This window comes from Pleurodeles waltl, chromosome 11 (assembly GCF_031143425.1).
Source record: "Pleurodeles waltl isolate 20211129_DDA chromosome 11, aPleWal1.hap1.20221129, whole genome shotgun sequence".
In the NCBI taxonomy this organism is placed as follows: domain Eukaryota; kingdom Metazoa; phylum Chordata; class Amphibia; order Caudata; family Salamandridae; genus Pleurodeles; species Pleurodeles waltl.
In genome coordinates, this window is record NC_090450.1 from 812,345,522 (window position 1) to 812,372,115 (window position 26,594).

At 44.2% G+C, this 26,594-nt stretch overlaps 1 protein-coding gene across 2 annotated transcripts in view; it reads right to left on the reverse strand.

Moving 5' to 3' along the window:
• Nucleotides 1-1,662: 1,662 nt before the first annotated feature.
• Nucleotides 1,663-26,594, reverse strand: part of ZMAT5 (zinc finger matrin-type 5) — a 46,558-nt gene continuing 21,626 nt past the window's right edge. For both annotated transcript variants that reach the window (XM_069214591.1, XM_069214590.1), the window contains exons 3-6: nucleotides 25,817-25,879; nucleotides 23,956-24,036; nucleotides 2,805-2,916; nucleotides 1,663-1,923 (exon numbers count right to left, since the gene is read on the reverse strand). In XM_069214591.1, the coding sequence (XP_069070692.1) occupies nucleotides 1,794-1,923; nucleotides 2,805-2,916; nucleotides 23,956-24,036; nucleotides 25,817-25,879 (386 nt within the window). In that variant the 3' untranslated portion in view covers nucleotides 1,663-1,793. The remainder of the gene's footprint in view (nucleotides 1,924-2,804; nucleotides 2,917-23,955; nucleotides 24,037-25,816; nucleotides 25,880-26,594) is intronic.

Here is a 26,594-nt window from a genome sequence, read left to right on the forward strand (position 1 = left end):
ACCATTTATTTACTTGAAGCTGGATATGGGGCTTAAAAGCGTAGTGGACAGGGCAAACTTAAGGCCGATTTTGTATTGGAAGAGGGTATGGGCTACCCCTGAATTGTCCTTTTATCAGCTGGGTCTGTCTGAGATTGTACGCCTACCAGGAGCTGGTGACATCCCATGGCTGACGAGTGTGAAGGCAACCCTGACTAATACAAGCATAGAACACCTTTGTGATTCTCCCATAGAGGCCAGCATAGTTACTCGGGATCAAGCTAAGGACGTCTACTGGCAATACAAGTTTGGCCTACTCTATAGTCAGTCCAACTGAAGCTCTGTCTACGACGTTCCTGTTACAAAAGGAGGTGTATAGGCAGGAGCAGTTTTTCAATGACATCGATCCAACACTAGCCAGAAAGCTTTATTTGCAGCTGAGAATTGGGACCCTTCCCTTGAATTGCTTCACTGTCAGCTGGGAGTCTGCCCACAGGCTTGGCTCAGGTTCATGCCCCCATTGCACTACCAGAAACTCCACAGCATGTGCTATTTTTTAGCCAAATGTATCAATGCACTAGAAAAACCTAGATATTAACACTTTGTTGTACTATTGGGGTCGGATATGTAGAAATGCGCTCAGAAATTTGAAATATGATACTAGACAATGTATGGTCTTTGGGGTTTCATGTTTTTTGCTGGCTATGTGCAGGGTAAGGCAAAAACTAATGGGGGCCGGCTCTCTCAACAACTAATGAGGCTCTTTACCTCAATTGTGATTCAGTCCTCTTCGTTTTGTACATGCATCTCTTTTACACCTCTTTTACACTTGGGCTCTGCATAATTCATGCACTTTATGATATGCGTCTTTTAAAATTTTGCCTTATTTATATTTTCCTGCAATAAACTTTTATGACATATTTGCCGAATAAAGTTTTGCTGGCTTAAAGAAGGAACCAATGTCCTCTAGCATCTAATCTGAAAAGCACAGCCTCATAAGAAAACAGTGACTTTTGAAAAGCTCCATTGCTTATATTCACGTTGTCCTTTTTCAGCCCTTGATAACCTTGCCCAAAAGGTGTCGTCTTGATGTATTTTTAATCATGAAATGTTTCTTCTTTAGACGTATTTCTTGACTTTAATGCAATTTTGGTGCTGCTGAAATAGTTTACAAGCATTTTCTCTGAATTAGGGTAGAAGGTAGAATTACCAAGGGTAAGCAGAGGATTCCCGACACCTGCTTTACTTAACAAGTCAATAAATGACTTACTTCATGGGAGCTCAGACCCTCCTCTTTCTGCAGAAAAACAAAATCAACCAGTTTCTTAGTTAGGTTCCAGAAAATGACAAACAGAATATCGTTGTACTTGACTTTGGAGTTCAGAGGAACTTGTTGAGCCAATGGACTATTCCAGGAAGTCAAAGGGATTAAGTTCAATACTAAAAAACAGGTACTTAAGCAAACACGAACAAGCAAGGACCCTTGCAAGCTGTCCATCATAAAGAGACCCGCCTCGGACGGCACTATCTAGCCATCCTCAACTGTGCTACCACTGGTATGGGGAGGATGGAGGGGGAGTTTGGGAATAAAGCAGTCATCCAATCAGAGTAGAGCCTAGGAGGATTCAGAGGAGTAAAAGAAATAACTACACTGGGATGGGAATCAGAATCAGCCAGAAACTATTCACAAAATAAATTGTTTTTTAATTAAAAAATGCAAATCATAAAACGACAATGCAACTGTGTGGCAGATACAATGTGGTGGTGGAAGGAGATGGAGTAGTATGTAACTGTAGTTTCTGATTAGTTAACGCTCAGCCCCACTGGAGGTTGGGTGGGATCTTCCATCCTTCTGGTGGGGGTGGGTGGAGAGAAGGGGGCAGTTCGTGCACTGGTGGCCATCCAGGCGGGAACTGGAAAATGGGTGCCTCCACTAGCTGGGAGCTGAAAAAGCAACACAGGCAGACAAAAAAACAGTTTTAATCTCTGATCACATTTCTGTATTCCCTAGTTATAGGTCTAATGAAAGCAGTGTTGTTTTCATCAAAACACCAATACCAATATTCTAAGGTTTTCATCATGTATTCTGGTCCAATTAAAAGTATAAGAATTTACAACAAACAGAAATGTACCCAATTTGTACCCAAATAATATCAAAACAAGGATTAAAGGTGCATGGATTAATAGGTATTTGATCACATAGGTGTTCGATGTAGTGACCTTTGTACTCGATGGAGGCCAAGGACCGCAAACATTTCTTCAGGTAAAATGTATTTATACTCAATGATGTATACAACTCATGGCTTTGATTTCAATGATTTCTTGATTAAGTTGCCTTTTATTTCAAATGGTTCTTGGTGAAGTATCTTATTATCTCAAAATGTGTTGGGTGTGCAGAGACGTGACTAGATTGCTGCCTTGGAATTTTTTTAGCTGCAGACTCCGTTAACTAAAAGTTTTCTTGCAACGATCCTCAATTAGGACCTTGACCAACAGCTGATAAACACAGATGTTATTTGATGATGATATTCCTGTATTAGGAAAGGGGGTTCAAGACTTAAGAGAAGGGCTAATGAGGTTTCCAGTGCCATTTGAACTTAAGTCTGAATGTGACAAGGTACTACAGTTTTGAAAAAGAGTAGTCTCAGGCATAGAAGTGGCAAATAAATGACAACGTTAACACAAGCATTGGTGCTTCAATCTCTAGAGAGGACTGTAAGTAAATGTAGCACTGTGATTTAAATGCAGGTCTTAAGTGGACTAAGACTTGGGTTCAGATCAGTAAAGGCACCTGCCTGATGGCATCACTTGGATAGCAGTCCTACCTGGTACCAGTTGCAAGTTTCTTCCGCTTTAGTCTCTTCTCCAGCCAGTCCTCGATGCTTCCATCTGGGTTTCCATGCTTGGCTTCCTGCTGCTCTTGTGCTCTCTTCTCCTCTGTGGTAGGAGTGTAGAAGGTAAGGACAAGGAATAACGTGGATATCTTAGTATCAAACTGTTTTAGGGCTTTTGAAAGTTACCCGCTTAGATCGGTATATTTTACCTACCTCCACGGTACGTGATATATTGAATGCTTATACTCCACATACAAAAAAAAAGAAAGAAAGGATCACCAGACACCACGTTTACCTTCAGGAAAGGCGATGTTTTGTCCCACTATTCTACTTTACGTTCCTGCTACCAGAAAACATTTTCTTCAGATGCTGTGCTTTTTCCTCCATAGATATGCATCTCTCAGACCCAGGATACTGTGCTGCAGCATGGAGAAAGCAGTCGTGAGACGTACTGCTTCCCTCACCATAGATATGCATCTCTCAGACCCAGAGTGCTGTTCTGCAGCATGCAGAAAGCAGTTGTGAGGCTTACTGCTTCCCTCACCATAGATATGCATCTCTCAGACCCAGGGTACTGGGCTGCAGCATGCAGAAAGCAGTCGTGAGACGTACTGCTTCCCTCACCATAGATATGCATCTCTCAGACCCAGAGTGCTGTGCTGCAGCACGCAGAAAGCAGTCACGAGACATGGTGATTCCCTCTCCATATATATGCATCTCTCGGAGCCAGAGTGCTGTGCTGCAGAATGCAGAAAGCAGTCGTGAGACGTACTGCTTCCCTCACCATAGATATGCATCTTTCAGACCCAGGGTGCTGTGATGCAGCATGCAGAAAGCAGTCGTGAGATGTACTGCTTCCCTCACCATAGATATGCATCTCTCAGGCCCAGAGTGCTGTTCTGCAGCATGCAGAAAGCAGTCGTGAGGCGTACTGCTTCCCTCACCATAGATATGCATCTCTCAGAGCGCGAGTGCTGTGCTGCAGCATGCAGAAAGCAGTCACGAGACATGGTGATGCCCTCTCCATAGATATGCATCTCTCAGACCCAGAGTGCTGTGCTGCAGCATGCAGAAAGCAGTCAGGAGACATGGTGATTCCCTCTCCATAGATATGCATCTCTCAGACCACGAGTGCTGTGCTGCAGCATGCAGAAAGCAGTCGCGAAACATGGTGATTCCCTCACCATAGATATGCATCTCTCAGAGCCAGAGTGCTGTGCTGCAGCACGCAGAAAGCAGTTGTGAGACATAGTGCTTTCCTCTCCATAGATATGCATCTCTCAGAGCCAGAGTGCTGTGCTGCAGTACGCAGAATGCAGTCACGAGACATGGTTATTCCCTCTCCATAGATATGCATCTCTCAGACCCAGAGTGCTGTGCTGCAGCATGCAGAAAGCAGTTTCGAGACATGGTGATTCCCTCTCCATAGATATGCATCTGTCAGAGCCAGAGTGCTGTGCTGCAGCACAGAGAAAGCAGTCACGTGACATGGTGATTCCCTCTCCATAGATATGCATCTCACAGCCAACTGAGCCGGAGAAAGTACTGCACAGGTATTGTGCCATAAAAATGTATCCTTCTGCTCCAGAGTGCTGTGCTGCAGCACGCAGAAGACAGTTGTGAGATGTGGTACTTCCATCTCCATAGATATGCAGCTCACAGCCCACTGAGCTGGAGAAAGTACTACACAGGCACTGTGCCATGAAAATGTATCCTTCTGCTCCAGAGTGCTGTGCTGTTGCACACAGAGGGCAGTCACAAACCGTGGTGCTTCCCTCCCCACAGATCTGCATCTCTCAGAGCCAGAGTGGTGTGCTGGAGGATACAGAAAGCAGTCACGAGACGTGGTGGTTCCCTCTACATAGATATGCATCTCACAGTTCATTCAGCTGGTACTACACAGGGGCTGTGCCATGAAAATGTATCCTTCTGCTCTGGAGGGCTGTGCAGACGTGGTGCTTCCATCTCTATAGATATGCATCCCTCAGATTGTTGTGCTGCAGGACGTAGAGAGCAGGCACGAGACGTGGTACTTCCATATCCATAGATATGCATCTCTCAGACCCAGAGTGCTGTGCTGCAGCACGCAGAATGTAGTCACGAGACATGGTGATTCCCTTTCCATAGATATGCATCTCTCAAAGACAGAGTGCTGTGATGCAGCATGCAGTCACGAGATGTAGTGCTTCCCTCACCATATATATGCATCTCTCAGGGCCAGAGTGCTGTGCTGCAGCACGCAGAGAGCAGTCGCATGACGTGGTGCTTTCCTTTCTATAGATATGCGTCTCTCAGAGCCAGAGTGCTGTGCTGCAGCACGCAGGAAGCAGTCACAAGACTTGGTGCTTCTCTCTCTCAATAGAAATAAATCCCACAGGCGGAGAAAGTACTACACGGGCACTGTGCCCTGAAAATGTATCCTTCTACTCCCGAGTGCTGTGCAGACGTGGTGCTTCCATCTCTATAGATATGCATCTCTCAGAGTGCTGTAGCACATAGAGAGCAGTTGTGAGATGTGGTGCTTCCCTCTCCATAGATATGCATGTCACAGCCCAATGGGCTGGAGAAAGTATGACACAGATGCTCCACCACACACGTGTATCCCTCTGCTCTAGAGTACTCTGCTGCAGGAGCACAGAACGTACTTGTAGGAAAGTACCCTCTTTTTGGCATGGTTACCCCCACTTTTTGCCTACTGTCGGTGTGTTTTGACTGTGTTCACTGGGATCCTGCTAACCAGAACCCCAGTGACTGTGCTCTCTCCCTCTAAATTTGGTTGCCAGGACTTAGCTCACCCTACAATTGGCATACTGGTGCCCCCATATAATTCCCTAGTATATGGTACTTAGGTACCCAGGGCATTGGGGCACCAGGGGTTCCCCATGGGCTGCAGCATATATTCTGCCACCCATGGAAAGCCCGTGCAAAATGTGTCTGCATGCCTGCCATTATAGCCTGCATGAAAACTGTGCATGTTTCACTACAGGTCACTGCATCAGGTCACTGTAAGTCACGCCTAAGGTAGGCCCTCCTAGCCCAGAGGGCAGGGTGCAGGTACCAGTTTGTGAGGGCACCCCTGAATGAGCAGAGGTGCCCCTATGAACTCCAGCTCCATTACACTGGACATCGTAAGTACGGCTAAGCCATTTTACTCATGTACTGGTCACCATCTGTGTCCAGCTACATAATAGTAACTCCAAACCTGGACATGTTTGGTATCAAACATTTCAGAATCATACTCCAATACTGTTGCCAGTATTGGTTGTATGATTCCATGCACTCTGGGGGCTCTTCAGAGGAACCCAAGCATTGCTCCTACTAGTCTTCTGGAGTTTTACGGGCAACCCGCCCTGCTGCCACCCCTCAGACAGGTTTCTGCCCTCCTGCTGCTTGACCAGCTCAGGAAGAGGAAGGCAGAACAAATAATTTCCTGTGCGAGAGGCAGTTAACACCCTCTCCCTTGAAAATAGGTGCTACATGGCATGGGAGGGGTAGCCTCCCCAAGCTACTGGTATGCTTCCAAGGGTACATTTGGTGCACTCCTTGCATAAACCAGTTTGCACCAGTCCAGGGACCCCCGGTCACCGCTCTGGCGCGAAACTGGATAATGGAAAGGGAAGTGACCACTCCCCTCTAAATCACCGCTCCATGGGTAGTGCCCAGAGCTCCTCCAGGTGGCCCCTTGATTCTGCCATCTTGAATCCAAGGTGGGAATAGGCCCCTGGGAGCATCTGAGTGGCAGGTCAGGCAGGTGACGTCACAGGTGGTCACCCTGCTATGTGACCAATCCCGGTCTCCCTCTCAGGTGGGTCCTCAGATTTAACGTGAAATATTTCAGCAGGACTCCTCTGCATCATCTACTTCATCTTCTGGCCACTGGGACTGCAACTGGACCCTCCAGGAACCAGCAATCTGCAACTTCAGCGACAACTCTGCTCTACAACATTGTTTCTCCAGCTCCTTAGAGCAACTGCAACATTTCCCTGGCTGTGCATCCTCTGAGGGCAACAAGTCTTCAGCCTGCACAAGAAGTAAGAAGAAATCTCCCTTGAAATGAAGGAGTCACTCCCCTGCATTCGCAGGCACCATCTGCAACAACAACCGGCTGCGTCGATCCTCTCTCCTCCAGAACTGTGTGGGTCCTGCATCACAGGTGGTAGCCTGGAGTGGTCCCCTTGGTCCTCTCTACCAGCTGGCCAACTTGGGAGACGGGGAGCCCTTGCCTCTCCTCGCAGGACAGTACCCTGTGCACAGTGTCTCTTGAAGCTACCAAGGCTTGTTTGTTAAGAAGAAACTGTAGCACCCTTCTAGACTTCGACCAACAAGCTAGTACTCTACAAGAAAAACTCTGTGAACGTCACTATCCATCAAAAATTGTGAACCTAGCTCGCAAAAGAGCTAAAAATAATCCGAGAGAATGGCTCTTATCTACAAAAGAAAAAATACCACAGTCTCGGATCACATGTGTTTCCACTTTCACTCCGCTATCCAACGATATAAAAAAGCTGATTAACAAACGATGGTCGATATTGGAGAGCGGAGGAATCAGTATATCAAAACCACTTTTCGCCTTCAAGCGCACTTCTAATATTAAAGACATAGTGATACATACACGCCCCCGAGGCGCACCTGAAAATCATACACAAAGAACACTATGGGATCTCCCTCCAATCGAAGGACATGACCCCTGTGGGAACTGTAGCGTGTGCACGTTAACCAGACGAATAAAATCATTGTATTTAGACGCTATAGGGATTTGGCACTTAAAAAAACATACAAATTGTAACTCCAAGAATTGTATTTACATGATTACATGTCCTTGTGGACTGCGTTATATTGGGATGACAACGCGCCCAGTCAAAATCAGAATTAACGAACACAGGAGCAATATTAGATGCCGTAGACTGACTACGAAATTATCAACACATTTTATAGACACTCCAGATGAATTATGGTGGGTGATATTGGAAGTCCCCACAGTTAGATCTAATGACGCCAAATATCTTTTCAGACTGGAACAACTTTGGATCTTTAAATTAGGTACATCTATACGGGGACTGAATGATGATACTCCTTGGACTGTACTCTTGCTGTAATCAGTAGCGTTAGGAATTAGTTATAAGATCTCTTTAATTTTCAACAAACAAATGTGGGTGTCTGACAGCTTTTCAGGCCCATTATTATCCATCCTATTTGACTTTTCGGTAGACTACTTAAGCCATTTCAATGTATTTACCGAAGTAGCGGTTTAATTAAATTTCTTTCATTACATTTGTGCTGAATATAAACAATTCTAATATAGACCTCTACACTCTCTTATCTGGACGACCCAATTCCCCCACAAGTGTGGAACTTAGTCCGTTTTCAGTGTTTACACTACGAACACCGACGAGTCTGTCCTCTCTGTTCTTTACCCTCCGTAGACGTGCGCCGTCCTGCGACGCTAGATAAGTGCCGCTTGGACGGGACCCGCTGTTTTTCGGGAAGCGGTCAAGAGGGTAGGTCAATAAACCTACGAACGACGCATTTCCGTGAGTAGGCTCTACATCGAGCATTCTTCGTTCTCTCTCTACAGCATAATCTGTCGCTTCCACGTTGCATTATAAGTAGCTACTGCACTATAGAACGGTTACAGCTGATTACGGCAGCGCACATTTCCTATTGATTTTTCATGATTTATTAGAAAAGGAAAATTTTCTCACAAGTCGCTTTCATGTTATATTACTAGTGGCCACTGCGCTATATAGCGGTTACAGCTGATTACGGCAGCGCACATTCCCTATTGATTTTTCACGTTACATTAGAAAAGGAAAGTGTTCTCACACTGAATCTTTAAACGCTTGTCAAATAGAGGTTGCTAGACGCTTAGAGGTGTCGATCATTACTTACCAAATCCATTATTAGCATGAATGTCCAGGATACTTCACTTGTTCTTCTATGATTTTGAATTAAGGGAAACTATTTACATACTCAGTTACTCATATCGATTGTTGTCTTTTGAATAGATAAAGCAATACACAATGACAGTTGAATTATGAATTCATTTTTGTGGTTGATGGATACATTCGATGCCTATAGTTGAACCCCTTATCGACATACTCATTGAACTTATGTTCAGCTATTTTGCCATAACTCTTGTTGTTTATGACTACCAATATTTAGAACGTCAGTTCCAGTTTCTGACTAGCGATCCCAAGGAGCTCTCTCCTATAACCGGGGATGGTAAGCTGAATTCTTTTAAAATTGTTTTGTCACGAGTGGTGCACCATATCACTTTGTTCACTATGTTGGATGTACAATACAATTCACATTTATTCTTGTATTTTTTCATGATTAATTTGATTTGTAGGGCGACCTTTTTGACATAACAGACGCACTAAAGTAAGTGACTGTTCTATTATCCTTTTCCCGAGTAGGGTATATTATTAATTTTTGTTGGAGAAGTTCTTGTTACCCTTGGTCCTGATGAAGCGTCAGCGGACCCTGTTGGGCCAATAGACGCGAAACATGTAGACCTTCCATCAAGTAGGACAACAATTAGTTAGTTCCTTTTTTTTAAATGTTGAGAGCATGTGAGCATCACCACTCACCCCTTGCCTCTCTCCCTGTTTTTAACCTTGGTCTCCATCTTATCACAACTGATTAAAATTCATGATTATAACAAGTAGGTGGATAACCAATTTTAACACTTTTCTCTCCATTATTGCGTGAGTACTTCAACTTAATCCCATCTGCAATACGGTTAAGAGCTCCCCTCTGGGAGCCCGTTAGGCATTGCAGCGCCGGCCTAGCGAGGAGTTTTTCCCAATGATGACACCAGACATCCAATGTGATGCTTGAGGGCTCTGACTCCTGTAGATAAAGGTTCCCCTTACTTCTCTTTCTTTCCTTTGGAACAGTGTACTTTTGTATTTGCTTGTTTGTTCCTCCTCCATGGGATCTTCATGCTTTATGCAGCCCAGGCCCCCAGCACTCCTTCCTGCAAAGCACAGTCTCTTGCCTGCTGCTCCAGCAACGTGGGACTCCCCTTCAGATGTACTGAGTGGGTTTCATTGAAACTCCTGTGCCTACTGCCCGTGGAGGCTGCCTCCTCTTTTTGTGACTCTCCCAGCTGCTGAGAGTCACCCCGGACTCCCCTTCTTGAGTCGAGTCCCCTGGGCCTTGCTGGTCCTCTTCAGCCTTGCAAAACCTTCTCAGACTCTTGCATTTGCTAAGGCTTGCTGGTGGTTTGCCAGCACCACTGACCGACTGCATCATGACCACTGACGTGGGACATCACTTGCATCACTTCTGGGACTCCTCTTCTGCTCCTGTGCTGCACTACTGACTTTCCTTATCCACCTTTGACCTGGTCCTACATCCACAAAAAAGGTGGGTAGTGGATCCTGCCACAACCGGACACTCCAACTCAAACTGGACTTGGTCCCCTTCCTTTGCAGGTCCTCTTATGTCAGGATCCACCTTTGGTTTCTTCCAGTCTTGTCTGGGTCTTGCAGAGTGCTTTTCCAAAGCCATCCTGTTGGTTTTGAGGAAAACCAGGTACTTACCTCTTCTCTCCTGGTCGCTGGAGGGCACTCTGGTACTTACCTCTTGAAGTTCCTAGTTTCTCCAGCTCCCCTCTACAGATTTCACTTTTTTGGGTGGGGGACTGCCTTTCACATTCCACTATTTTCGGATGTTGTTTGCTTCTCTCCCAGGGCCCTAACTATTTGCTATTGTTTTTACCAACGCCTATTGCTTTCTATGCTATTTTCTGATCGCTAATGTGTATATTATAGTGTGTTTACTTACCTCCAGTTGGGGTACTGCCTATCCAGTATTTTAGTATTTGTGTTACTACAATAAAGTACCTTTATTTTTTCTAACACTGTGCGGTTCTTTTGTGTGTCTAAGTGCTGATTGACTGTAGTGGTATTGCATAAGCTTTGCATGTCTCCTAGGTAAGTCTTGGCTGCCCATCCACAGCTGCCTCTAGAGAGCCCTGGCTTCCTAGACACTGCAGACAATTCACTAATAGGGGATACCTGGAGCTGGTATAAGGTGATACCACCATAGATGCTCACCACACACCAGGCCAGCTTCCTACAGTACTCTCCAACATTGCTCTCCATCTACCCACGGACGTCTCTCTCAACAAAACATGTGCTACAGCGTAACAGGAAGTGTTTCCCAGATACTCGGCCTCCTGCGCCCTAGAGCTGTATCCCGAACTCTGTGCTGCAACGCCGCAGAAAGCATTACGCTGGATGCTGTATCTGTTTCTGCATATCAATGCGTCTCCAAATCCCAGGGTGCTGTGCTGCAGTGCTACAGAAAGTATTCCCAGATGCTGTGCCTCCGTCTCCGAAGATACACAGCTCCTCATAATGTGTGCATGAGGCCACGCCACCACAAAACGACCTAGACACAGTGCCTCCCACTCCAAAGATATGAATCCACAAGCCCCTGGGCACTGACGGGCACACCCGCAGAAAGCATTCACCCCACTCCATGCCTTTCCCAGAGCGCTGGACTGCACTGACACGCCACAGAGGGCTCTCCCACCCCCCACAACACGCACACGATGAACCCCGGCTCTCCCACAACACATAGCTCCACCTTCACAGGCGGCGAGTCCCCTGACCCTGGTACACTGCCTCCACCTGCACTCCAACAGGAGAAGAGTGATGTACACCCCGACCCGTACCCTTCAGAGTACCTACAGTATCCCCTCACCACTACACTTCTCCCCCGCACACGCTCGGACGCAGCCCAAGCTGGTAAACGCATGAAACAAAACCCACCATTAAAAATAAAACACAGGTTTCTGCGATTCCTTGAATGATGGCTCACGGTCTTAATCACTTACAGTCACTCACTCCGTTTCTTAGGTGAAGGAGAGATCGCCCCTTAATTTGTCCCAATCACCTAGTCAGTTTTTGAGATGGATAGCTTCTTCCAGGCACTGAGATCCCGCTCGCCCTCTGGGCCCCTGGGATGAATTAAAGCCGCTTTTACCTCCGACACCCAGTAACTCACTGGTTGACAAATGTGAATAAATTTGAAAAGAATTGCTTGGCATCAAGCAGAAGCATCATTTGTCAGTTAAGGATGTTCATTCCGACAGGCAATGTCCATAGACCACAGCCATACGTCAAGGGACTGTCTCCAAAGACAGGTGAGGTGATAAAGGGCTGATGTAACAGCGCGTTTATTCATTCTGTGCCTACGGACAAATGAGTGGTACCTGGCGTAAGGGGCAACATGTTGATCCCAAGAGTGCAGAACACAAACCAGGAGCTGGCCTCACTACACGAGGTCCTGGAAAACAGAAGTCACTGGGAGTGCACAGAACAGCAGAGTTGAGGTGCATGAGAAGTTTAGTAACAAACAGAAAAAAACATGTCGATTGTGAAGATTTGTTTGAAGGGGTATACTGTAATTAGGTCAGTGGACATAAAAAGGTTGCCACATGGGATCTCCAAAGCAACACCGGTGGGGTTGAAGACAGCACTTACCACTGAGGAAAGGAAACACCAAGCCGTGTTAGGAATCAGCCTCTGTCGCGGTTAGCTGAAGCCCCAAGTAACAGGTAACAAGGCGGGCGGTTTGCAAGATGGTTTTGGGGGGGGGGGGGGCGCTTCCAGCGCTGAGAACATGGATACCGAGTATTTACCGACTGCCCCACCGCATTCACCCCCCTTTCCTACCAACAACGGCAGCACACTGCAATATACTTTTACCAAGAGAGACAAATTCGTAAATTAAAAATCCAATTCTACTCTTCCTAAAAGCAAGAAATGTCAGGCACTGGCTTGGAAAAATACGTATTTCCGCCTGCTCCGGCAGCTAACGCACGTAACGTTTAATTTATCGTTAAAAATGGGTGTTCCAACGTGACATTCTGCATATCCAGGCATCCTGCCTGTAAGTGTAACGTGTAAGATGACGGGAAGCGAGAGCCCGTCTGGCACAGCTGCAGTATGTGACAAGAATCATAAGAAAGGCCGATCAATTGAGCTTCTGCTGCCCCCTGCTGTCAGGATTCGACAGTCACATTTGGCTGAGTAACTAGATGCTTTTAACTGCGGGCATTTCACAAAGGAACTCAGCTGGGGAACGGTGCGACCCGGTTTGAATATACTGAACCACATAGATTTTTGCGAGCTCGCCATTTTAAAATATTTCTGAAAAATGTGTAGTGACGGTTAAAAACGTCAAGTCCCCCACGGATGCTTGACGCAGGCAGTGACAGGAGTAGAGATTGATATTGAGCAGTCAGACCACACCTCTTTCACAATGCCCATAAGGTGTCCTGGTCCCAACTATTGCATTTTTAAAAAGGTTACGGAACTTAATTGAAATGTTTAAAAAGGTCTAGACATATTTTAACATTGCCAACTGAATAGAATTATCGTGAAAAATTCTGAAGGGGGGGGGCCTGAATTTTATTTTCCCCACGGGGGGGGGGGGGGGGGGGGGGGTAGTTTGAGAACCACTTTATTTTCGAAAAGAAAATCGACTTTGGGATTTTGTTTTTGAAAGTAAAGATATTGAAAGTGTGCTGGACAGTACAGTCATGGGGTACTGAGCCACACAGCACACTTTCAATGTACAGACAGGAATCGTCGCTAGGGCAAACATCTGAAAATCCAGAGTACGGTTACTCCAACCTTTAAGTCGGCTCCTAAGTATTTCGTGTCAATGGAACCACACTAATTGTATAGTCTACACAAAACTACTGAGGCATAATGATCTATTCTTGACCACAATAGCTAAATAAACTACTACATGAATTTTCTGATCACAACCTGTTGGGACAGAAGAAGGTTCTCTCCTTGGCACTAGGGGTGCGCGACCCTGTACCAAGTTCATCGTAGCAAGCTGTAGCTTTTTGGCCACTGCCTCAGTACAACAATCATGCATGTGTGGGCTGGATGTATTTTTGTAACATGGATTTAAGCCCAGAGAGTGCTTCTGGAAGGCACTTCTCCTAACCTGGTATGACTACTATTAGCTCACTGGGACACAGAGGACTGACAATGGTGGCAGGTGACCCATTTATGCATCAATCAGGATTTGAATAGCGCTAATCATCTGATAGTATCCAAGTGCTTGCAGACCCTGGAAGGCTCAGTCGAACAGCCAGGTCGTGAGAGTCCTTTGGAATTCTGGAGGTGAAGTGATGGTCCTGAACTGCATGGGGAGGCAGTCCCAGGTTTTTGTTGTGCAGCACGAGAAGAAATGTTCTCCACTTCTGCTTTGGCAGATAAGAGAAGTGTGGGAAAATGCAAGGGATGCAGAGCGTAAATGTCTCAGCAGCTGGTGGAAGATCAGGCAGTGGTTAATGTAGGCTGGTCCTTGGTTGTGTAGGGCCTTGTGTGCATGGGTTAGCAGCTTGAATTGACATCTCTTCAGTACTGAGAGCCAGCGAAGTTGCCTGAGGTGGGGTGTGATGTGGGTCTCTTGGGGGAGGTTGAGGGTGAGTCTGGCTACAGCGTTCTGTATGATTTGAAGTCTCTGGAGGAGGTGTGCAGCGATTCCTACATAGAGGGCATTGCCATATTCCAGCTGACTGGTGAGGATAGCTTGTGTCACGGTATGTCTCGTGTGCAGTGATGGCTACTTGAAAATCTTACATAGCATGCACAGGGTGGGGGAGCATATTGAGGTTACAGAGTTGATCTGTGTTTTCATGATGAGCTTGTTATCAATGACGATTCTGAGGTTTTGGGCATGGTTGGCCAGTGTGGGGTGGGTCCTAGGTCTGGTTGCCAGCACAAGTCATTCCATGGGTTGCTGCTGAAAATCAGTACTTCCGTCTTGTCCATGTTCAGTTTCAGGCAGCTGTACTTCATCCAGTCAGCAACACTTGTCAAACATCTGTGGAAGTTGGCTTTGGTGGTGTCGTTGGCGAGTGAGAGGATGAGTTGGGTGTCATCTGCGTATGATAATAGGTTGAGCTTCTGAGAGCTGACAATTCTGGCCAGCAGGGTGATTTATACAATGAAGAGCGTGGGGCTGAGGGATGAGCCCTGGGAGATTCCGCAGAAGATATAGTTCAGTTCGGAGTTAAAAGGTGGTAGGCGGCCCCTTCTGTTCTTCTGGTGAGGAAAGAGGTGATTCATCTGAAAGCATCTTCTTGAATGCCAAGGGGGTGGAGCTTTGTTGATCAGTATGTGGTGGGATACAGTGACAAAGGCTGTTGCGAGGTCGAAGAGGAATGGAGCTGCTGTTTCTCCTTGGTCAAGGAGGGTTTGTATGTTCTTGGAGGCTGCAATCAGGGTGGTCTTGATGCTGTGATTTTTGCAGAAGCCAGATTGGGAGGGGTTGAGTAGCTGGTCCTGCTGCAAGTATGTCGACAGTTGAATGTCAATGGCCTTTTCCTAGTACCTTGGTTGGGAATGGGAGCAATACAGTGGCAAAGCAGGCCTTAATACCCGACTCTTTTGCAGGGCTCCTTCAGGATATTCCTGGGAGTTTTTGAAATGGGTAAGACATTTGAGGTGGGAACATTTGAGAATGAGGGGTCCTTTGAAAATTAGAGCATGTTCCCATATCCTTTCCTGGCCCATTATTTCCTCCCCCACACAGGATAGGAGGCAGTTAAGGACAGCTACACTTTTTTTCTAGGCCCATTTTTGGGTTCTCAGGGCAAAAGACTCCAGTCCACTTTCCTTCTCACTTTTGTGCCAAAGGCCTCAGCTGGGCCAGTATGAGTGGAAAAAGTAAAAGGGCAGAACTGTCCACAGTCGTTCTTAGAATCGACTGTTGGAATACACAGAAGCTATCTGCGATTTAGGTACAAGGATTGTGGAGAAACTTGCAGTCAGTGTGTCAAGATTTCTGTACCAGAATCTGGCAGTTGTACCAGTAGTGATCAAGAACCTCTTCTGTGATCCAAGATTGATGTATGTACAGCCGACCCCCCTTCTGACAGGGTAGGGCCCAGAAATGGGGGACCTAACACCGCCTACGAGGAGAGGCTACTTTTGAGAACCTTCCTTGAATGAAGGAACTGACAGCTGAGAAGGGTATTGGACTTGCCTTTGAAGAAAGGCATCAAAGACAAGGGACATAGCTGAGGAGCTGACAAACTGTAATGGCTGTTGTAGCGTGGGAGGACCTGATAACAGCAGGAGAGGTCCAAGTGACCTATGTGCGTGTACAGCGTGGATGTGCCTGAGGTCTAAGGGCCTTCAAGGAGATTCACAAAGTGTTTAGTGGGTGAACCCACTACAAAGGGGCTAGCGCCTAGAGGGGAAGGGTGCATATCAACATACAACTGTAGTTGGCAGCTGCACAAAACTGAGCTCTTCCATGAAGTAAGACAATCCCCACCATCACTGTTCACAGACAAGGACACTGGACATCTCATGATCATACCATTGCAACCAGGGTGGGCTCTTAGCTATCTTGGTGGGGGTTGGTACTAAGCCCAAGGAATATCCATAGGAGAAGGAGTCACCTGACTGCAGCAGAGCTACTCCACTGTCAGTACTGGAGGTGCCTTGCTCCCCTGATTGTGCATGCACCAGGTCCTCTCCCACCAACCCCAAACAATTATGGCTGAGACAGGGGAACAGCAGGCATATCTTGAGTAATGGGCTGTCCACGGCACACATCATCTGCAGCAGTGAGGCTTCTGAACAATGACGAACCGCAGGCCTGGCCTGCGCAACCTCCATCAAGGAGAGAAATGTACTTTGTCATAGTGAACCTAAGATGGTGTACCAATCACCTTTTTTTTCGGACAGCAAAAACAAACATTTCGGCAGCAGGGCAAAACAAACTACAGGAATTTTCCTAACCCCACTGACCATTCCCCTGAGATTCCCAACAACAGTAAAAAGACAATGAGCATTATCAAGCAGTCATCCTAAAGAAAGATAGTCAATCAAATGTCTACTCCTAAATCCATGTCAATAACATATATAATGGGATGCTTATGAGTATACTGGAAACAAAATCACCCCTGATCCTCTACTGGAGGATTGGAGATTATTCTCTAGTGAAGAATCCCCCAGTAGAAATATCTCTGTCAGACTATCCCTAGACTAGAGAAAATGTCACTGCTTCCAACATACTCTAGATCAAGCATAGCGTATTTTTTTTTCTTTGTTAAACTTCTCTCAGCAATACAATTAGAAATTGTTTATTTGAAAGGAAATGCTAGCCCTCAAATATTGAAAATTATGTAACATTAATCCAAACCGTGCATCTAACTAAACTTTTACCATTAACCCTAACCTTAAATGGAAATATGGGTTTTTAAAAAGGATGGCTAACTGTAACCCTAAACCCCAAAATATTAGTTACAACGGACCCCTAATCTTTTAGCAGCACCTCTAAAGCTAAATTCAATTTCTAATTCGAAGCCTAAAATCGATAAACTATAGCAAAAATGGTATAGGCTAAATGAATAGGACCCACATAATGCAGCCTAAAGCGATTATCAAAGTAAAGGAAGATTATCATCATATACACCCACATGACAAACAGCCATTTGCTGCAATAGCACTGTACTACTCCATAACTATTCCCATAAAAAACAATTAAAGCAGCTGGCATGCTGTTTCTGCTGCCGCATATGACAGAACAGGCTTACATACATCATCATCCACACATTGTAGCTGAGATTGTAGGTGTGCCATTGCCATGATCATGAGACAGGACACTGAAGCACCTGTGCCTCTGTAAAAGGTACAGCCTACTGCAAACATGGCTGTGTGAAAGAAATCCAAGAAGCAAACTCACCCTGATAGTTATCACCATTCAGTAATGTGGCAGGGGAGGGGGCGTCGCAGACACACGTTATTCTTCTGCAGCTACATGCGAAGGCAATACCAGCCTTGTGTGTGGCATTGTCAGGACAATCAGGTGGCACTGCCAACACAAGACTTTGGAAAAAGACAATTGGTATATTAAAACAGACATGATTGAGTGGGTGAGAAGGTTAATTGTTGATTAGTACACCACTCAGTCAGAATAGCTTCTATTTTGCTGTGCTGTGCAATGCAAGTCAACCAAAAGGAATGAGACGATTCAATGGGTAGAAAGGTATGGCAGACAAAAGGCCATAACCATGAAAGCCGTAGCACTCCTGCCTCTTTCATTAGTCAGTAGTGTTGTGCAACCTGAAGCAACTTTAGAAGTAGGCAATGCACTATAAATTTATGGAAACAATTTAGACAAATGTCACTTGTCAGCCGAGCTGCAAAAACGGACAATTTGAAAAAAAAAAAAAGAACAATGTGCAATTGAACACCACTTGTCCTTGTCTCTATGCACCAATATCGTGTTAGTGTTGCACAGCCGAATGCCATTCAACTCATCAATTTGAGAAGGCTAATTGACCATGTCTGTAACTGAACTACACATCTGAGACTTGGGTTTTGTAGAAAAGACCAGCTGGATTACACATGGATCCCGATGTTGAACAGACAGGCTACGGCCTGCAGCAGATGGTGAAACATATGCTAAACAGCCTTCATAAGTACAAACATGTTTGTTATTCGGATGGATATTTGCATTATATTAAATATGAGAGTAACAATCACGAGTCAGGAGAAATCTCTGAAACACTTGAAATATAAGGGATACTGTATCTACGGGTATACTTTATAAGGCTATTGCAGGTCACTTACCATACATATATACAGAGGAACAAGGCCAAACAGCGAATTCCTTTATGAGGTAATGGAATCCTAAGGTGGCGTTCAATATCTTTATAATGTATGCAGGGAGGTACTTATTCCTTATAATACATGGTCACACCATTCCCTTTCCCACAGACCACTTAAATCTTTGGTTTGTTGATAGCATGTTTGCAAACATAAAGAATAAAAGTAGAATAGTGCAAAATTAAACACACCCAAAAAGCAGATAGAAATGTTTCACAAATACACTAGAATCCGTTTAATACAAGTCAAATTTAAAAAAGGAGCAAAAAGAGCTGTAATTCAGAATGCGTATAAACATGTAGAGAGATTTTATCTAATGTGTGCAAAACATTTTGCCATGAATATCTCCTTTCTGCTTTTTACCGCTCCTCTACAAAAACAGGGCAGAAGGAAAAGCCATGTTTTGTGATTTTTAAACACTAGCTTTAAATATACTCTATGTTATTCTTTTCACTTTGACTACTGTTAGGCAACATGCATTGTAATATCCAAACTTAACAATAATAAGTTATTACAGTAGTGGTGCTGCTACATCATTGCTTTATTACAGGCAAATATGTGCATTACAAGTCGCCTGTAAGAAGGAAATCAGAGACAAGTTTTTATAGCGGGATTGCAGGATCCTATGTATTATTTTGAAATAGATAACAATAAACTAATATTTGATCTTATTACCACTTTCAATGGCATAGGTTCTCGCAGAGAAACACAAGGACCTGCCTCTTCAAGGCAGAAGACTGACCTGGCTGGGTATTTCTGAATACATTTCTCCAATGACAGTTACCACACTTTGTACTGAGGAGAGAGAACATATGTTATGCAGATCTGCAGAGCACACTATCACCTGGGAAGGTAAGGTATCACGGCGCTAAAGAGGTTTCAGTCTAACCAAACCTAGGGCATAGTGGGATTACTTGAATAGCCAGGTCTTTAGCTTCTCATGGAATGCAAGAAGTGGGGAGGAGGCTCTATGTGTAGTTGCAAGTCGTTCCATGCTTTAGGAGTTATGTACGGCAAGTCTGGACTGCCACATCTTGTTTTCTGTTTGCATGGGATGTGTAAGATTCCGGATGAGCGTAGGGGTCTGAAAAGTTTGTCAAAGCAGATAAAATAGTTGAGGTTTGCTGAGCCAGGGGTTATGTAGATTCTTGAAAGTGTGGGTGAGGAGTTTTAATTGTGCCTGACTGCGTATGGAGAGCTTGTGTAGCTCCTTCAGGTGTGATGTGTCGTGAATGTAGTGCAGAGGTTGATAGTGATTCTGGCCGCTGAGTTTGGAATGGTCTGCAGCCTTCTGAGAAGTTTTATTGTGAGATTTTTGTTAGCGCAGGATTCACAACTATAAATGTGAGTATCTGAGAGAAAGTTATAAATATTATGAAGATACTCTTGATGGAGGACACTGATTATAGATAAGTAACCAACTGTTATTCGCTGTGGGTTCTGCATCATTATCCAGAGCACTTAGAATAGAGTAACAAGGAGCAAGAACCTCACTGACAGGAAGAGGAGAAGATGAAGAAATACTGGGCTCAACTTAATGAACCAGAATGGCTAGACTGGTCTGACCCCGAGTGAGCTCTAGAATTAAAATCTAGGCAAACATATTTAGACAATGTGTCAACAGACCCCCAAATGGCGGCACTACAACTCTCTGAAACCACAATGTTACTCAGTTATATCAGACCATTTAGGCTAGCATTCTGTCCGGGCACAATCTCTTGAATTTTAATAACATTGTAACATAATTTGATGTAATTGACAGTTAATCTGGTGAAAATACCTGGAGCAGCAGCTTTCAAACCTACACCTCGGTCAGTTATAGGAAACTGTATCAAAATGTTAATCTTTTTTCAAAATCATAAACAAAACCCTTTTTACATCAGGAAAATATAAGAACTGTTCTGCCACCAAGGGTGGATTGCAGAGGAAGATTTAGTTGAAGGAAAATCCCCTACATAATTTTTAAAAAAGGGTTGACTTTTTAGTAAATATCCTGGCTATATTAGTGCAAGGGTTCTGCTTTCATAAGAAAAGTAGCACCAGGTTCATCAATTTTTTAGGTTTAACTTTGAGAGCAGGGTGGAATGAGCCAGATGTTTGTGTTAAACTTGGGTGATGCTCTTGACACCGTGCTCAAGGGCTTCAATTCACTATTGAATAAGGACATAATGTGTCACCCAAATTTAGCATACCTAGAGAACAGTGAATAAAGAGTGCCATTTCGGAAATTTTAAATACATGCATTGATAAAGAAGTGGATTATAGGTGTGTCTCGGATGTGTCAGTAAAATTGACGTTTTGTCCTGAATTTCGACCTTCTGTCCTGAATTATTTACACTCATGTCCAGAATTTGCCTCAATGCCAGGTGGTCACCCTAAGTGGTGATATGGATATTGTGTGTGATGTTACTGACGAATATTCATTCAATAAGATCACTCAGGGTCAAGAACAAGCAGTATGAACATGGTGTATCTTGGCATCTAATGGGGAGAATCATCAGGACATCATAAATACGATGACTGTATGATACAAAGAGGAGAATGCATGGGATATGGTATATGTTGTATGTCTAAAGATGCATAAACATAAAGGAACAGACTAGAAACCAAGAGACTGGTTTCAACAGTGACAGATATTCCGACACATGTTCAACACACAAAAGGTGACATTACATTGTCGTCCTTCGACGAGTGTGACAACAGGGAAATCCCTACTCCCTCTAGGTCAAGAACCCAGTGGAGTAAGTTAGGAAACTATGTATGGTTAATACTGCATCTCTTTAGAGACATACATATAGGCCAGTACAAGACTATATGTATATGTAGAGTATTAAGTGCCTCAATTAATAAAGTTAGGAATGTTCACAAACATGGAAGATGGGGATACAAGGTTCACAATGGCACTTGAGAGTTGTGTTCCAGTGACCACTGAGATGTGTCATCCACAGGTTAAAAGAATATCACACTGAGCTAAATAAAATCTTGATTATCTTACTGTATTATTGTTTTATTTACCTATATGATCTGTTAAGCTGCAGTAATAGGTAGGAGAGCCTTATGCTTTTTTGGTACTGACACTAAGTGTAAGGTGTAAGCAGGCAGGGGAGCCTTTAGTCCTGAAGAAAGTCAAGTTTTTGTCTGAAACATGTAGGCAATGGAACCTTTTGAATGAAGAAACCACTTTGTTACAAGGCATCCATATTTGTAATAATGGCATAGGAAACTGTTCAATAAAGAAACATCTGAGGTTTACCCATAATTGTCTGGAACCCTGCACTTGTTTTGAGTAATAACCTATCTGAACTACTACAATTTCCAGTTTTGTTTTGCACACTCAGGTGGTATTCACCTACCCGAGTGCAAGGAGGCATCCATGATGAAGCATGATGTCGTATGACAGGTGAGGTACTCCTCAAATATCTGACAGATATTCCTGTGGGATGTTATGTTAGGTCTTAAATAGAGGACTGACCGATTTTCAGGACGTCGCTGTTTTTGGGGTGTGCACTATAATTCGTTTGGGAGATCGGGTGAAGGTCAGTATATTTTATCTGATTCTTTCCGGGTGTGAAAGAAGCGTCAGTGTTGTGGCCTAGCAGTAAAGGATAGTACCTATAAAGGTTAAACACGAACTGCATCAGGAAGCCAGAAAATACCTAACACATATCTTCCTTTTGTAGACAGAGTTTTATAGAAATCACCACAAATTCTAAAATCAGTGTTTTTTCTTCTAGTAAAATTAGAGATAATGTATCACCATTATCGTTGTCCAAATTTTTTATTATTCTATCCTTCATCGTTTACTGTGTAATCACTTCCATGTGACTTATAGCGAAAAACAAGTATTTGGGATTTCAAAAAGCTCTTGCATGCACATGTAGACCTAAACATGATTGTATGCCTCTTATTGTACAAGCTTCCCATCAAACAACTTGGCATATTTCTATAAAAAGATACCCTCAAAGAAAGGTGGTCAGGAGTCTTTGGAATGACTAACTGCTTGCAGGCAACAATTTCTGTACATGAGGTTCATCAAGATGTCATCCAAACGTAGCCTATTGTTTAAGGAGGCTTTCAATACTTCAGCAATTTACATGCTTTAGTACTGGTCTATAAATATATTCAAAACTGCAGACTAAGGCCCTGATTTAGAGTTTGGCCTCATTTACAGTCAGGCAGAACTTCAGTATATCAGCGATGAAGACTACTGTCTCCGCCACTGACATACACCTCTGATGGCCAGGTGAAGTAAGGGCTGGCAGAGATGTAACCATTTGGTCCACTTGATTTAGCATGGGTCGTCAAATGCATTTTTTTGTTGTTGTAAAAACTACAAAATTAGCCCCACACCATGGGAGACACTCCTGTGAAACAGGGGTCATTAGTGTTTTTTATTTTCAAAAACAAAATCTGCCATTGAAATTTTGTTTTTAAAGATAGAAACAGGTTAAAAGTTTGAGGGACTGTACCATCATGTTGACATAACCGTTTATCAAACTTTTATTACATTGACAGGACAGCTGTGACAGCAGTTCCTGCCAGTGCAAGAGATGTCCACTGGGCTGGCAGACATCTATAGATTTGGAGGACTGGTACTTGATCAGGGCACCATAGTATTTTACTCCGTCACCCTGACATTAAAGGTCATCTTCCATAGTCTAAATAGGCCTCTAAGTATCTATTACCTTAGTTGCATCAATCCAGTATGTTTGAAAAAGAAGTCAGCATGCTTCAGTTAGGTTGCCCACAAGATACATTACTGAATGATTGACACTTTATATTTTGTAGATGCCCCACTTGTAACTCCACAGTGAAGTTCAAAATAAGAACATGCAAGAGGCATCACCAAACTTACAACACTATTCTATGTTGCAAAACGATGTACTGTGGCACAGTTAGCCATTTTCAATAAGCAGTTTAACAGTTGCATCATGTACCCTACATGCCATCTCTTTGCAGTTCAAAGTTTGTAAAAAAAAAGTCAATGTGGTTTCCTACTGGCAATTGGGCAACAAGCAGAGTATAGCAGAGATCTGATTCTTCTATTGCTCTTAAAAACAAGTAAATGAATTAGAACAAATGATACCACAAAACACCACCCCAAAACTATCTCAAACTAGGCCTACCTGTTTTCTCCTTACTGCAGCCAATACAACTTGGAAATGGGCCCCTTAACACATAAGAACTCAGGACTTGTATCGTTGTCAGAGTTTTGGAAAAAATTGGAAAAACTTTGGGGTACCAAGTGCCTAGCAAATCCAGGCCGTTTGGGCTGAAAAAGTGACAGCAAGGTAAGGCATGGTATACAAGCCAAGTAGAGGTAAAAGTGCATCCATCTCTTAATGAATCTAGTTTGACCCTAAAAATGGACAGATGCTCCCAACAGTTCCTGGAAGCCTAGAACATTTATAAATCACAGACACATCAATACTTCCAGCCCCGTTTGAGTTCAGAAAGTAGCTGACCCAGCCATGTCTCACCATCTATGTGTGCCTTCAGTTGTTGTACATCCTCCTCAGTCATGTGGGAAAATCTGCAATTAGTGCCAAAATCACATTCACCTGAAATGGCATAATGAGAGAGTGAAAATCAGTGTTTATGATGCCCTGAAACCAAACACCAACATGCAGCATAGCTTAAGACTCATAGAGAATTTGATAAAGAGATCCTTTGTCACTGCCACCAACGTAGAGAAGGTGGACTAATGCATAGTGTCCAGGGCAACAGAGGAAGAGATCATCCGTTGCCCACTGTGAGGGACGTAGTGATGGGCTGACCTACATGGCGAAGGACCTGGATAGGATACAACTTAATGATGCAGAGTGTAGTGTTGGATTTGGTCTCATAGTGCAGAACATGGGGAAGAGCTCAGTCAGTGTCAATTACAAGTGAGGGAGAAACGTCCTTCATGGAGTTACATGACTAACTCAAGCTATGATGAATAACTGGACAGTGTCACTGAGAGTGAGACAGAGCTGTTGGCATGTGCTGCAATAGAGTGAGGAAGGGAGCATAGGCTTACGGTCACATAAGAGGGCTTGAGGGGGGGAGGGCAACTCCATCCTGAAAACACTGGTTGGGCAAAAAGCAAATGAGGTGCAAGCTAAAAATGGATTGAGGGGGCCAGCTAGTGTGCAAACCACAAATGAGGGGATGGAACAAAGTGGTATTATGCACTCTGTGATGGACATAGATGGGGCGTGATGGAGGAATTAAGTCAATTGACCCATCACCATCCAGGCTACGAGGGAGTGAATGTCAGTGCTCATTATGAAGAAAGGAGGAACATGATCCCAGAGAAGGAAGGAGATCAGCTGGCATGCACCGTTACAGAGAGAAAATAGAAGAGACAGGTCTTTGTGTATAGTGACCCGCCGCTGCACACCCTGAGGGAAAGCCAAGACCACCCAAAACAAGAGGACTCATTAGTGCACACCTCAAGGAATGCAAGGAAACAGAAATGGAGAGAACAGGCACACACCATAAAGGAAGGAGAGAGAGAAGTGCCTTTGTGCAGAATGATTGAGAGAGCAAACAAGCCACTGTGTACCTAAAGGAATGATGTGATGGCACGAAAGTCAAGTTGATTGGCCACACAATATAGGAGAGTGGTCAGACCATGTCATAAGCTGAGAAAGGTGAAAGGTGAGTTAAAACACACTCAGAGGGAGGGAAAGTGAGAGTAGTCTGATGAATGCTGGATAAAGAAAGACAAGTGAGACGGGAGAGGGTGAAAGAAAAGTTAAGGGGGGGGGAGAAAGAAAGGGGGAGAAGGAGAAGGGGAGAAGAGGAAGGAAGGAAAGAGGGGGAAGGAAAGAGTGGGAACGAAGGAAGTAGGTGGAAGGAATGAAGTTGGGTGGAAGGAATGAAGTAGGGGGAAGGAATGAAGTAGGGGGAAAGGAAGGAAAGAGGAGGAAGGAAGGAAAGAGGAGGAAGGAAGGAAAGAGGAAAGAGGATGGAAAAAGAGGGGGTTGAAGGAAGGAAGAAGAGAGGGCGGAAGGAAGGAGAGGGGGAAACAAAAGAGGGGGAAAACAAAAGAGATGGGGAAACGAAGGAAGATACAAGAGGGAGACAGGGACCAGCCACTTAACACATGGAGCTATAGCAATGGGTTGGTGGGTAGAATTGGAAGAGAGAACAGTTGGTGAGCAAGGAAGAGAGATGAATTGTTGTAGGCCATAAAGATGAAGAGAGCCAGATGAAGTGACCGAAAGACAATGGGAAATGGAAAGCAATTTTAAATGACAATTTTTGTACCAAGTGCTAGCTTTCTTTACAGTGAGTAAAAAGCCAACCTTTACCAGTTGAAAGCAAGAATGTAATGAGCAAAACATTACATACCTGTCTGTAGAAATTTCCGGCATGGCTTCTTATCCTGTTCGTCTGCAAGGATTGCGGCAGCATCTGTGAATGAAAATTAATGCACATCAACACCCTAATATAAAACTTGAAGAATGGAAAGGTCAGGGAGCACAGGATGAAGTTGAATATGAGCCATCGGAAGGTAAGGCTGGATGGAGTTCTACACACTACAAGAAAACTGATGTTCCACGAGAGTTGGTGTACGCTAGAATGTGATCAACGAAGAGTCTGCAACATCAGAATTTGGAGCCCAGAACTAAGGCAGAGTGTCTAGTGCTATGCGTTACCTGGACATACTTAGGGTAATGTAACAGATCTCTAGACATTGCACTACAGTAGCACAGCCTAGTGACCTCAGAGCCATGAACCAGTGATACCTGAACGTAATATCTTTGGCATCCATACTAGCCAGGTTCCAAGTTCCACATGTTCTAGACTGGCAGGGAACAACCATTAATTATCACCAGAAAGATGATGATCGCACACTACAGATCAACAACGAAGCAAATCAAGCCACACATGCCCAGCGTCCATAGATAAAATCAGGATTAACACCCGATCCAACCCAAAATACCCATGGAATTAACAATGTAATGACAAAGAATAAGCTTTACATTGTCAATCTGAAGGAGAAGTGGTTTGTGGAAAACTGTTGCATCGTTTTACAAAAAAAATATTTGAGACCATAAAATGAACTGCAAGAACGAAATCCAGAAGAGAGAAAGGGATGGTGCTGTAGTTAGAGGACGGGGTCTTC